This window comes from Papio anubis, unplaced genomic scaffold, assembly GCF_008728515.1.
Source record: "Papio anubis isolate 15944 unplaced genomic scaffold, Panubis1.0 scaffold204, whole genome shotgun sequence".
Classification (NCBI taxonomy): Eukaryota; Metazoa; Chordata; class Mammalia; order Primates; family Cercopithecidae; genus Papio; species Papio anubis.
The window spans coordinates 82,677-96,677 of NW_022162066.1; the positions used below are offsets into that span (position 1 = coordinate 82,677).

Sequence of the window (14,001 nt, forward strand, 5' to 3'; positions counted from 1 at the left end):
GGCACTGAGGTTCTGTTGATACATTTTTGTGATGAAATGAATGTTTCTAATGATCATTTTCATCTGACCTGGCTTCCGTTTCCTCTTAATGCCAGGGCTTGCCATGTTCCAGGTCAGCATCAACCTTCCTCTAACAAATACGAATATAGATGAGAGTCTGAGCCATCTGTGTTGTTCCATTTGATTTAAGGTCATTGGTGGCTTCACCATCCAGATTTCAGCACTAGCGTTTCATACATTTCCTGCAGTTCTGCTTCCTACAGAAGAAAACAAATGCAGGGACCATCAAAATAATGAGGAACCTAAGGCTAAAGGTAAAAGCAACAATTGCTACAATAGTAATAAATGCATCCAACAGTTAATGAAATTTTACTATGCTCCAGGCTGTGTACTAATGTTTTATATACGTGATCTTATAAAATCTTCACAATGGCTGTATGAGATAGACACTATTATAATCACCATTTTACAGATGAGGAAATTGAGGTTTAGAAAGGGTAAATACCAAAATTGTACTGCTAGCAAGTTGTGGCGTCTAGATCTATCTGACTCTAAAGTTTAGGTATGTATTCCTATTGATATGCTGGCTCCCTCGGGATTTTAAAAATTATTTATTTTTAATGGCGAAGTAAAAGCAGCACCTATCTGGAGTTTAAAGGCGTTTCAGGAAACAGCCTCATTGGAATGGAGGGAGGGATGTTTTGAGGGTTAGGATGAAATGGCGTTTTCTTTTAAGTGAGAATGTATCCCTTGAAAAACATTCGTGAAGATGACTGTATTAGTCATTTCATAGGATCAGGAACAGGGGGAAGAGGGTTATATGCTGAATTCGGTCATTTTCTTACCCTGTGATCCACCTGCCCCCAGAAATTCACAGCTCATTTTCTCCCCTGTGTTGCCATCACTACCCAGGGTTTTCCTCACTGTACCCACCTGAAATCCCTCTGGAGAGGACAGGCAGCACCCCCTGAGTAGGCAGAGGATACCACGAGAGAGGGCTGGCTGTTCATGGCCACTTAAGGTGAGAGGGCTCTGTGGGTAGCAGCCAGAGGGAACTGTTGAGCAAAAAGACCCCAGATTTTGTTCTCTAATTGTAACAAGTGCTTGAAGAAGGCGATGATTCACACCAACTCAGTATGTGCACTGCTGACGTGGATGCAGATGAGGGATATACAAGGGCTGACAAACTCAGGAAAGAAACTAAGAATTTGGTTTAACTGTGTGGAAGTAATTCTAATTACAGGCATTTATGTGAACTGTTTACAATTTATGCCTAATTGCCACCCAGCACAATAACAATTATGCATATCATTAAATATGTGTCAGATTAATTTTGTTGTAAATTTTGATTATAACAGCAAACCCTATGTGTGTATGCTCTGTCTTTATAATCTGTTGCTTAGATTGCTCACAAGTTAGAAATAAATGAGACAGAACATTGGCTAGCAGGCCAAGAGTGGGGAAGGTGCAGAGGCGGCTGCCTGGGGTTGAATATTTACTATGGGTGGCGCACAAAGTGGATAATCAACCAATGCATAAATCCCAGCAGCTTAACTTCCCCGGAGCCCTGCAGGCAGCTCCACAATCTTTTATTCATTTATTGTTGATTCTTTGGTTGTATTCATGCCCACAGCATGTCCCAAACCTTTTCTGGTCTCCATGGCCTCTCAACTTACCTCCTCCGCTCTCGACTCTTACTCAATGGAAAAGAATAACCTCATCCTGGATTTTGCACAGCAGGTCTGGCTAATGCCTCCCTAGCTGGCCTTTCAAATTTCTTTCATGTTGTAGGCCCCTTCTCCTGTGGGCCCTGGCCTCTGACAAGCAGACATGTCCTTTCCTCTGTGCCCTGGTCTCTTCCCCTCCCACCATCCCAAAGACTGGTTTGATGTCCCAGCATTTCACCATGCGTTCAATTTCTTTCTCTGCTTTTTGCCATGCGCATGGTAGGCACTCAGTAAATATTTGTGGAGGTTTCCTTTAGACATACATGAGACACAATCGGACACACACACACACACACACACACACACACTTTCCTTGCTGTTTCTTCAGCTATCACCATTTTCTCTTCATCCTCTAAGTTAACACTATACCTATACATCTTATATATCCAGTTAGACAAGAAATTCATTGAGGGCAAGGGACTTCTGTGTTACTTTTTTTCTGATTTCCTAGCACAGCTTGAAGCACTCCATACATGCTGAAAGATTAGCACTCATGGATCCTCACAGACTGCTGCTTCTGTAGAGGGAAGGGAACATCTGGCACTTTCTTCCCTAGCTTGCTTTTGTAGAGGCTGAGTAGGATAATAGAAAGCATAGGGCTTCGGTATCAGACAGACTTGAGTTCCACTCTAGGCTCTGCCACTCAGAGACTAAGAGAACTTGGGAAACTGACTTCATCTTTCTGAGGTCCAATTATCATCTGAAAAATGGGGATAATAATAGAACATATATTACAGGATTGTTGTGAAGATAAAATGACACACTGATGAAAAGGGCCTGACACACACTGGTAATGATTTTTCTCAGGCAGAAACTTTCTGCTCCAGTGGCTCACTCGTACTGAAGATTTGTTCCTCCTACTATGGTAATAATGAGTCAGGATTTCAACAACCTCAAGTCTCACTTATTATCCATATTTATCTTTCATTCTTAGCTCTAGATCAGTGGTTCTCATTCCTGTGAGACCTAATACTCCCTCTTAATAACAAATATTTTGTGACTCCCTCTTCACTATCCTTAAATGAAGTACATAGATAATATAACCTATCTACATACATAATTTCAAAAAAATCAGTACAGTAACCTAACTGAAATATAAATGAGGAACGAAAGGAAAGTAATTTACAATAAAATGATATGTATTTCAGTATATAAATGCAAGGGCACGACTCTATCAGACAACATAATGAAATACATGATTGCACCAACTTATACTGAGTAAATTCATATTTAAGAAAAGTAGAAAGATTGGGAGGCATCACATTAAAGATGAGAAAACATGCAAGGCAGAGAGAGATACAGGAAACAGTAGGATAAAAGCTACTGTTAAGACAAAATTCAGATAACTATAAACCATTTTCTCACTTACATTATTAAAGCTCACTGGAATATTTGAAAGCTGTGTAGGAGAACAGCTCTTCATTATATGCGATTATTCCAGACATTCAGGACAGCTAGCATCACTGGTCTCCATCCACTTAGTGTCAATAGCATCTCCCAAGCGTTGTGACAACCAAAATATACCCCAATGCTTCTGATGGCCTTCTTAGGACTCTGAGACACAGTGTAGAGATGCTGATGGTGATAGCAACCAACTACAGCCATTTCTGTCTTGTTTGCTGCTCTAGTCCTACTCCTGCCTCTTGAATATCTGTTTCTAGTTCAGCACTCTCACTGATCCTACCCATTCAGTTTTTAGCCCAAGAAGGCATTTCTTCCTCAAGATAGGTCAAATGGCCTGTACATAGCAGTAGTTTGGTGACAATTGAATGTTGTCTAATAGCCATAATGCCTACAGCTACTATTTAAGTTTCTACCACCTTTAAGCCCTCTCCCCATCAGTCACTCCACCACCAAGGCTTTGGCACCCAGCTAGTAAATACATCATGGCTTATCTGTTTTCTTGATTCAATCTTGATCAGCTTTTAAGTGCCACATAAAAAAATTTTAATCTGTTTTAATACAAATTTTTCCAAAACATACTCTGCTTTTTAAAAAAATCGTTCTTTCATACTCCATGGATATGATTCAATTAAAATGGTTAATTTGTAAGTATGTTATTTCCAATTTTTAAACAAAGATCTTAATAACTTTCAGGAAAAAAGTTGAAAATAACTTAAAATAAACAACTATAAGTATACAACCTCAATTCTACCATTAACGTTTTACTGCAGTTGTTTTATCAATTATTTATCATTCCAACCGTCCTTCTCTCCATCCATGAATCCATTTTATTTTTTGGTGCATTTCAGAGTGAATTGCAAACATCAATATACTTCTCACTAAATCTTTGATAATTTGTATAATTAACTAGAATTAAATCGTTGCTTATAGATTTTCTTTTGATGTAAAATTTACTTACAATAAAATGCAAAAGCATTAAATCCACATTTGCAGAGTTTAGACAAATGCATATATGTGTGTCCTAAATACCTTTCAAAATATAGATTGTTACTATCATCCCAGAGTCCTCTCGTTCCCCAACCCAGTCAATTCTTGCCCCATATCCCCAGAGGCAAACATGTTCTGATTTTTTCCCCACAGTACATCAGTCTTATCTGTTCTGAAACCTCATATGATAATAAGAGAGTAAGTATGTTTATAAATAAGGTTTCTTTCACAGAAAATAATGTTTTTGAGATTCATCCATAATATTCTAAGTAGTCTTAGTTTGTTCCTTAGTATTGTGCATAGTATTCAATTATTTTATGAATAGACCAAAATTTGTTTATCTATTCTCATATTGATAGACATTTAGACTGCTTTCCAGTTTTTGCCATTATGATGAAATCCTCTGTGAATGTTTCTGTGCAACTTTTTATTTTGACATTTTTTTATTTACTAAATATAAAGGCATGCAATTACTTCGTCATAATTTGGTATTATAAGAAATGCCAGAACATTTTTCAAAGTTGTTGTGCCATTTTATACTCCCACAGTGTAGGAAAATTTTGATTGCTCCACATCCTTGCCCACACTTAGTGTTGACAGTTTTCTTTATTTTCAGTGTTCAAGTGGGTGTGTATTGATATCTTGTTGTGGTTTTAATTTGCTTTTCTCTGATAATAAATGATATCGAGTACTTTTTGTGTGTGTACTGGCCATTCGTGTATTTGCCTTTGTGAAAATGTATGTTCACATTTTTCCCCCTTAAAAATATTTGAGGTAAGTTTAGACTTACAGAAGAATTGTAAGAATACTACAGAGAGTTTCAGTCTAATTTCGCCCAGTTTCCCCTAATGTTAACATATTACATAACCACGATGCTTACTTTTACTAAAAATTAACCTTGGCACATGACTCTTAACTACAGACTTTATTAGGATTCTACCAGTTTTTCCATGAATTGACTTTTTTTTGTCCCAGTATCAAATCCAGGATGCCACATTGTTTTTATCATTGCTCCTTAGTCTCCTCCAATCTGTGACTGTCATCAGTCTTTCCTTTGCTTTCACAAATTTGACTCTTTTGAAGAGTATTGGTCAATAATTTTATGGAATGTCCCTCAATTTAACTTTTATGTTTTCTCAAGATTAGACCAGGGTTGTATGTTAAGAAGAAGAATATCACAGAAGTAGAAGTGCCCTTCTCAGCATATAGTACCAGGAAATAAGATTTTTCACTCGTGATGTTAACCTTGGCCACTTGGTCAAGGTAGTGTTTTACAGGTGTTTTTACTTGAAACTACTCTTCACAGTGATATATATATACACACACATACACACACATACATACATATATACACACACACATATATATGTTCAGTACATAAATAATACATACTCAGTAACAGTTCATACTCTTTCCATTAGAAGCAAGTCACTAAGTCTAGCCTACGCTTATACAGAGAAGAATTTAACTCCACCTCCTAGAAGAAGTACAAAAGAGTTTATTAACACACCTTTTAAAACCACAGAAATACATACTATTTGGGAGGGAAATGGAAATATCTTATTTCTCCTTAAAATTTCACCCACTAATTTTAGCATTTATTAATAGAGCTTGCCTACAGATTATTATGTTGCTATTCTAATGATGATTTTCTATTTCTTTCATTTCTCTTACCATTATTAACTGGAATTCTTCTATAAGTGAGAATCATCTTTTCTTCCCCCATTTATTTATTCAATTTTTTATGTATATCAGTATGGACTCATTTATCCTTTGGTTTAAAATACAATACTATCATTATTTAGTTTGTTGTTCCAATTTGTTCAGGTTTGACCATTGAGGACTCTTTCAGCTTGGGCACTGTAACCTTTTGACATCGTCTTATCCCTTTGGTTGTAGTTGTCATTTTGAGCACTTTCAGCCACTGTAAGTTAATCCATGCCTCTTTTGTATATTCCCTGCTTCAGTCCTAAAATCATTTCTCCGAGAAACCCTAAGTGCTTTTATTAGAGGACAGTATTTAGAAACCAAGATCTGGGCCTAAGTTTGCTTGCTACTGCTGAGGTGTTACTACTTCCATGTGCCAAGAGCTAGGAAATCTATGTATATATACACATATCTATACTTTATTTTGTATCTACTTGTGTATATATTAAAACAAACATGATTTTACACTACTATCTCTGACTTTAATCCAATAATACAGGGTTTATTCTATTATTCCTCCAGTAGTAGGCAGAATAATGGTCCTCAAAAGATGTTCACATCCTAATCCCTGAAACCTGTGAATGTGTTACCTTACCTTGCAAAAAGAAATTAAGATTACAGGTGGAATTGTTTCTAATCAGCTGACCATAAAATATGGAGATTATTCTGGGTTGTCTGGATGGACCCAATGTATCACAAGGGCATCCTTAATGGTAGATGACGAGGGCCAAAGAGGGAGTCAGCTACTATGCAAGAAAGACACAGAGAGATAAAACTTTGCTGACTTTGAAGAGAAAGAAAGGGTGCCATAAGTCAATGGATATGAGTGACCTCTAAAATCAGGGAAAGGCATGGAAACAGATTATCCCTTAAAGCTGCCAGAATGGAATGCAATGTGCTGACACTTTAATTTTAGCCCATTTAGAACCATGTTGGAATTCTAGCCCTATAGAACTATAAACAAAATGCATTATTTGAAGCCACTAAGTTAATGTAATTTGTTGTAGCAGCAATAAAAGGCTAATACACTTTCATTGCTTATTTGTTACTTCTTTCTCTGATAGAGGAACTTGACTCTTACCATTTATAATACACTTGCTTAGTTTTTTCGACCCTAGTATACATATAGTGTAGTTTCAGAATTGCTAAATCATACCAATAAAAAATATGTTTATTAACTAGATTACAGTGTTTAGGTAGTTACTTTTGTTTTTATCTTTAAAATAGTATCAAGACAAACCAGTTTCCCAAAGTTATTGTCAGCTTCTTCCCTCTCCACCTTCTCCAATTAAGATATATCATATTTATAATAGAGTTATATACATTTGCCATAGTCTTTATTCCATTCTGGGTTCTCCAGTCATCTTGAATGACATTTTTTTTTTTTTTTTAAATGGAGTCTCGCTGTTCGTTGGCCTGAGCTGGAGGGCAATGGAGCAATCTCAGCTCACTGCAACCTCCACCTCCTGGATTCAAGCGATTCTCCTGCCTCAGCCTCCCCAGTAGCTGGGATTACAGGCACCCACCACCACTCTTGGCTAATATTTGTATCTTTAGTAGAGACAGGGTTTCACCATGTTGGCCAGGCTGGTCTCGAACTCCTGACCTCAGGTGATCCACCCGCCTCAGTCTCCCAGAGTGCTGGGATTACAGGCGTGAGACACCATGCCTGGCCCATCTTGGATGGCTTTTTAAAATCTGCATACAACAGGTCATTCTCCATGGTGCACAGTACCATGGGCTTTGACAAATGCATAGTCATGTATCCACAACCACAGTACCACACAGAGCGTTTCCATCACACTGAAAGTTCCTGTGTGGTTTCTTAGTAATCAATTCCTGTCCCACCCCCAACTCCTGTAAATCACAGATCTGTTTTCTGTCCCTATAGTTTTGCCTTTTACAGAATATCATATAAATAGATTCGTACAATATGTAGTCTTTGTAGTATTGCTGCTTTCACTTGGCAATATGCGTTTAAGATTCATTCATATTGCTGCATGAATCAATTATTTGTTCCTTTTGATTGCTGAGCAATATTCAGTTCATTTATCCATTCACCATTGAAAGACATTTAGTCTGTTTCTAGATTGGGGAAATAATGAATAAGGCCACTTTAACCTGTAATGTACAGTTTTTTTGTGTGTGCACATATTTTCAATTCTCCTGGGAAACGCCAAGAAGTGGGATTGCTGGATTGTATGGTAACTCTATGTTTATCTTTCTAAGAAACTGCCAAGTTGTTTTCCAAACTGCCTGTACAACTTTTGTACGTTTTAATTTTTCCCCCTTTCTTTGTTGAATTGTAGAAGTTCTTTTTGTATCCTGAATAGTAGGGGTCTTTTGTCAGCTATAAATTTTACAAATATTTTCTCCCAGTATGTGACCTTTCCATTCCGAATGATATTTTTGATCAGCAGCTTTTAACTTTGATGGACTCTGTCTTATCAATTTTATATTGTTATTGTTTTTTGTGATTTGTATAAGAAACTCCTGCCTACGTACATAATAAAAAATATTCTTTTATGTTTTCTCTTAAAGCTTCATGATTTTGCATTTACATTTAGGCCTATGATTCATCTAGAATTAATTTTGGTGTATGTTATGACAAAAGGTTTGAGATTGGTTGTTTTTACACATGGAATTTTTATCCATGCTGTTACAAAAGGTTTGGGATTCATTGTTTTCCATATAAATATGTAGTTATGCCAGAATCATCTGTTAAAAAAGCAAATCAAGGCAAAACAAAATAAAAACATTCCTTTCCCCACTGGATTGCTTTCACACTTTTGTCACAAATCACATGACTATACAGGTTTTGGTCTACTTTTTCTGGAGTGTCCTATTCTAATAATATAGTTGTCATTCCTTAGATGAGTTTCACACTGTCTTGATTAATTACCTTAATATTAATTGTTTACATCAAGTGATGTATGTCTTTCAACTATGTTCTTTCTCAACATTGCTTTGGTTTTTCTAAGTCTTTTGAATTTTCATATTAATGTTACAATCAACTTTAAATTTTTTATTAATAAAGCTGCTGATATTTTGATTGCGATTGTGTTGAACATATAGATAAGTTTGGGGGAAAGGATTTCTCAACAGAATTCCCTAAACGATGAATATGATGTATCTACCCCATTTATTTCGCACTTCTTTGATTTTTCTTAAGAATATTTGTCCTTTTTGGTGTAGAGGACTTGCATATCTTTATTAAATTACTTTGAGGCTATTGTAAATAGAATTGCTTTTTAATTTCATTTTCCAAAGATTTTGGGGGTACAAGATAAAAATATAGCTTTTTTTTATCTGGTAATATTGTATCCTTGCAAGGGGGATACGCAAATAGGTCAATGGAACAAAATGGAGAACCCAGAAATAGACCTATGTAAATATGCCAACTGATTTTTGACAAAGGTATGAAGGTAGTTCAAAAGAAGGAAGAATACCCTTTCCAATAAGTGGTATTGGCACAACTGGACATCCATAGCTAAAGAAAAAAAAAAAAAAGCCTGCATCTAAACCTCACATCTCGTACAAAAATTAACTAAAAATAGATCATTGATATAAACATTAAATATAAAGATAAAAAACTTCTAGAAAAAAACATAGGGGAAAATCTTCAGGATCTAGAGTTAGAAAAATTGTTCTCAAAATTGACACCAAAAACATGATCCATAGAAGAAAAATGGATAAATCGGACATCATCAACATTTTGAAATTCCCTCTGCAAAAATCATTGTTAAGGGGATGAAAAAAACAAGGTACAGTCTGAGAGAAACCATTTGCAAACCACATATACATCTAAGGAAGAACTAGCACCTAGAAGTAAAAACAAAAACCCGAAATATGATAGTAAAAAATCCATCTAATTATAAAATGTGCAAAAGACATTAACACATATTTCACCAAAGAGAATATGGAGATGGCAAATAAACACTTTTAAAGATGTTAACCTATGTTAATCCTATGTTAATCATTAGAGAGACACAAATGCAAACCATTTCACACCTATCAGAATGGCCCGAATAAAAAATAGTGACAACTCAAAGTGGTGATGAGAATGCAGAGCAACCCCATGACTCTTACATTGGTAAGGGGGATGTCAAAGGGCCTAGCAACTATGGCAAACAAGCAATTTCTTCTAAAACGAAGCATGCAACTATCATACAACCCCCAATTGCATTTTGGGGCATTTATCACAGATAAACAAAAAGTTATCCTCACACAAAAACTTAAACATGAATGTACAGGTTGAGTATTTATTATCCAAAATGCTTGAGACCAGAAGTTTTTCAGATTTCATATTTTTCAGATTTTGAAATATTTGTATATACATAATGAGATATCTTTATGAAAATTTATTTCTGTTTCATATGCACCTTATACACATACGCTAAACATAATTTTATGTAATATTTTAAATAATTTTGTACATGAAACAAAGTCTGTGTACATTGAACAGTCAGGAAGCAAAGTTGTCAGATGCGGAGTTTTCCACTTGTGACATCATGTTGGTGTTCGAAAAGTTTCAGATTTTGGAGAAATTCAGATTTCCGATTTTCACATTAGTGATGCCCAACATGTGGAAGCTTTATTTATAACATCCCAAAAATGGAAACAACCCGAATGTTCTTTAATGAATGAATGGATAAACAATTCATGGTACCTTTATACCATGGAATACTACTCAGCAATAAAAAGAACACATTATTGATACGTGTAACTATTTGGATGAATATCCAGGGAATTATGCTGAGTGAAATAAGCCAATCATGAAAAGCCTCATATTGTATGATTCCATTTATATAACACTCTTGAAATGGTAGAATTATAGTAATGGAGAACAATGAGTGGTTGCCAGGGATGAAGAATGGGAAATTTAGGATGAAAGTGAGCATGACTATAAAAGGGCAAAATGATTGATTCTTGTGGAGATGGAACTGTTTTGCGTCAACGTCAGTCTTCTGATTTTGACATTGTTCTATAGATTTGAAAGATGTTACCATTTGGAAAAGTTGGTGGGGTATACATTGAATTTTCCCATTTTATTTCCTAAACTTTCATTCACATCTGCTATTATCTCAAGATAAAGAGTTTAATTTAAAAATCAATTTTGTGTGTGTGTGTGTGTGTGTGTGTAGTGACCTTGTAATATTGTGAAATTCGTCTACTAGTTCTATTGATACTTTGTATATTGGCTTAGGATTTTCTAGGTAAATAATCATATCATCTGCAAATAAAGACAATTTTGTATCTTCCTTCTCAATGTTTATGACCTGTATATTTTATCTTGCTTTATTGAAATAGAACCTCCAAGGCAGTGTTGAACTGTAGTCATGAGCGCAAGTATCTTTGCCTTGTTCCCAATATTAATGGCAAAGTATTCTATATTTCACCAATGAGTAGGATGTTAGCTGTAGGTTCATTATAGATACCCAATTTATAAAATTGAGGAAGTTTCCTTCTATTTCTATTTATAATGAATTGGTGTTAACTATTGTCAAGTGTCTGCCTTCATTCATTGAGATTATATAGTTTTCTTCTTTGTTCTCAGTGTAGTGAATAAATGGTTGATTTTCAAATGTTAAATGAACCTAACATTTTCAGGATAAACCATACCTGTCATGATATATTATCCTGTATATTTTGCTGGCTTTGATTTGATAAGATTTTGTTAAAGAGTTTTGTATGTATATTTATAACAGATATGTATCTGTTATTTTCATTTACTTGTAATGTCTTTGCAGCTTGGTATTCAAGTTATGTTTCCTTCATAAAATGTTTGGATGTATGTGTTCTTCCTCTATTATGTGAAAGTGTATAAATATCATTCTTTAATGTTTTGATAGGATTCACAGTAAAAACCCTCTGGGCCTGGATTTTCTCCATAGACAAGTTTTCGATAGTTCAATTTTTAAAACACTTTTAGAGATATTTAGTTTTTCTTATATCATTTCATTTTCAGTTAGTTTTTGGTAAGTTCTATTTTGAGGGAATCTGCTGAATTTGTTGGTATAAATTTATTCATAATATCCTCTTGTTTTTCTTTTTACAATTTTATTGAGATCTAATTTACATACTATAAAATTCACCCATTGTAAGTGTAACAATTCAATTATTTTATTAGATTTACAGAGTTATCCTGCCATCACTACTGTTCAGTTTTAAAGTATTTTCATCTCTCTAAGACGTATTCTTGTGTTTGTTTAATGTTAATCTTAGCGCTTACCCAAAGCTCTAGATAGCTACTGATCAGCTGCCTTCTGTTTGTAAAAATTTCACCTTTTTATTAAATATTTTAGTTGAATGGAATAATATATCTGCAGCTTTTGTGTCTTGGTTCTGTCATTTCGCATAATGTTATTGAGGTTTATCCCCATTGCAGTACATATCAGCGGCTTGTTTTTAAGTTGCCAAAAAGCTTTTTCGTGTATGGATAAACTACATTGCTTTTGTCCATTCACCAGTTGATAGGCACTTGCCATATTGCCAATTTGGAGCTATTATGAACAATGTTGTTATGAACATTGCTGTATATATCTTTGTCTGAACGTATGTTTTTATTTCTCTGTGGTAGATTCTTATGAGTGGAATTGTTCAGTCACATGATACCTCTACAGTAAACTTTACAGAAACTTCCATACTGTCTTCCAGATCTATGCCAACAAGTGGTATAGTCTGGGTTTTTTTTGATGGTAGACATTCCAGAGGGTGTATATTGGTATTTTATCATGGTTTTAATTTGCATTTCCATAACGATTAATGATATTTAGTATCTTTTTATGTGCTTACTAGCCATTTGGTTATTTTCTTCAGTGAATTTAAATCTTTTTAAATCTTTTTAAATCTATTTAAATCTTTAAGTGGTCAGTTGTGTTGTTTGTATTCTTATTTTTGAGATATTACAGTTTTCATAAATTCTGGATAAAATGATTTAGTGGATATATGATTTGCAAATATTTTCCTCCAGTTCTGGTTTGTTTTTTCATTTTCTTAATAGTGTTTTTTGGTGTTGAAATGCCAATTTTGACAAAATGCAAATTCACAATTATTTTTTCCATGTCTTTGGTGTTGTATCAAAGAAAGCATTGCCTTACCCCAAAATAGAAAGATTTTCTCTTATGCTTCATTCTAAAAATGTTGTAGTTTTAGCTCTTAAATTTAGGTCTGGTATGCCTTTGAGTTAATTTTTTTGTATGATATGAGGTAAGTATGTAAGGTTTTGTGGTTTTTTTTTTTTCATTTTGTTTGTATTAGGGTATATAATTGTCACAAGATGCGTTATTGAAAAGGCTACCCTTTTCCTTGACAAATTGTCTTGGGATCTTTGTTGAAGAGGTAAATGTGAGAATTTGTATCTGAAAATTTAATTTGCTTCCATTGGTCTAAATGCCTGTCCTTGTGCCAACAACACACTCTCTTGATTACTATGGCTTAGTAGTAAGTTTCGATATTGGGTTATGTAAGACCCTGACTTTGTTCTTTTTTTGAAATAGCTTTGAATTTTCTAGGTCCTTTCATTTCCATATAAATTTTACCATCAATTAGACAATATCTACAAAACGGTCTCTTGGGATCTTGGTAAGAGTTGCATTAAACCTATATATCAGTTGAGGTAGAATTGCTATCTTGATAATATTGACTCTTCCAATCCATTTTTTTTTTTTTTGTATATAGTGTAAGGAAAGGGTCCAACTTCGTTCTACTGCATACGTATATCCAGTTGTCCCAGCACCATTTGTTGATGAAACTACTCTTTCCCTCATTCAATAGTCTTGGCACATCTGCTGAAAATCAATTGGCCATAAGTGTATGCATATAGTTTTGGAGCCTCAATTCTATTCCATTATCTATGTATGTCCTTAGATTTATGTTGTTTTGATTACTATAGCTTTGAGGAGGGTTTTAAAACCAAAAAGTGTTAGCTAACTTTTTTTCTTCTATTTTAAAATTGTTTAGGCTGTTCAGTATTCCTTGAGATTTTTTATCAATTTTAGGATGCATTTTTCATTTTCTGTAAGAAAAAAAAGGTCACTGTGATTGTGATAGGGATTATGTTGTGTCTGTTGATCACTTTGAATAGTATTTTCATTGTTTTAATCCATTTTTTGTTACTATGACAGAATACCTGAGATGAGGCAATTATTTTTTAAAAAGAATTTTATTTTGGCTC

General features: G+C 34.6%; 1 protein-coding gene across 5 annotated transcripts in view; it reads left to right on the plus strand.

The window, feature by feature from the left end:
• Nucleotides 1-209: 209 nt before the first annotated feature.
• Nucleotides 210-14,001, plus strand: part of LOC116268540 (immunoglobulin superfamily member 1) — a 50,964-nt gene continuing 37,172 nt past the window's right edge. The window contains exons 1-2 of one of the 5 annotated variants that reach the window (XM_031661620.1): nt 210-314; nt 4,272-4,316. In XM_031661620.1, the coding sequence (XP_031517480.1) occupies nt 294-314; nt 4,272-4,316 (66 nt within the window). In that variant the 5' untranslated portion in view covers nt 210-293. The remainder of the gene's footprint in view (nt 315-4,271; nt 4,317-14,001) is intronic. The other 4 variants (XM_031661619.1, XM_031661616.1, XM_031661617.1 and 1 more) reach the window with 4 other exon arrangements.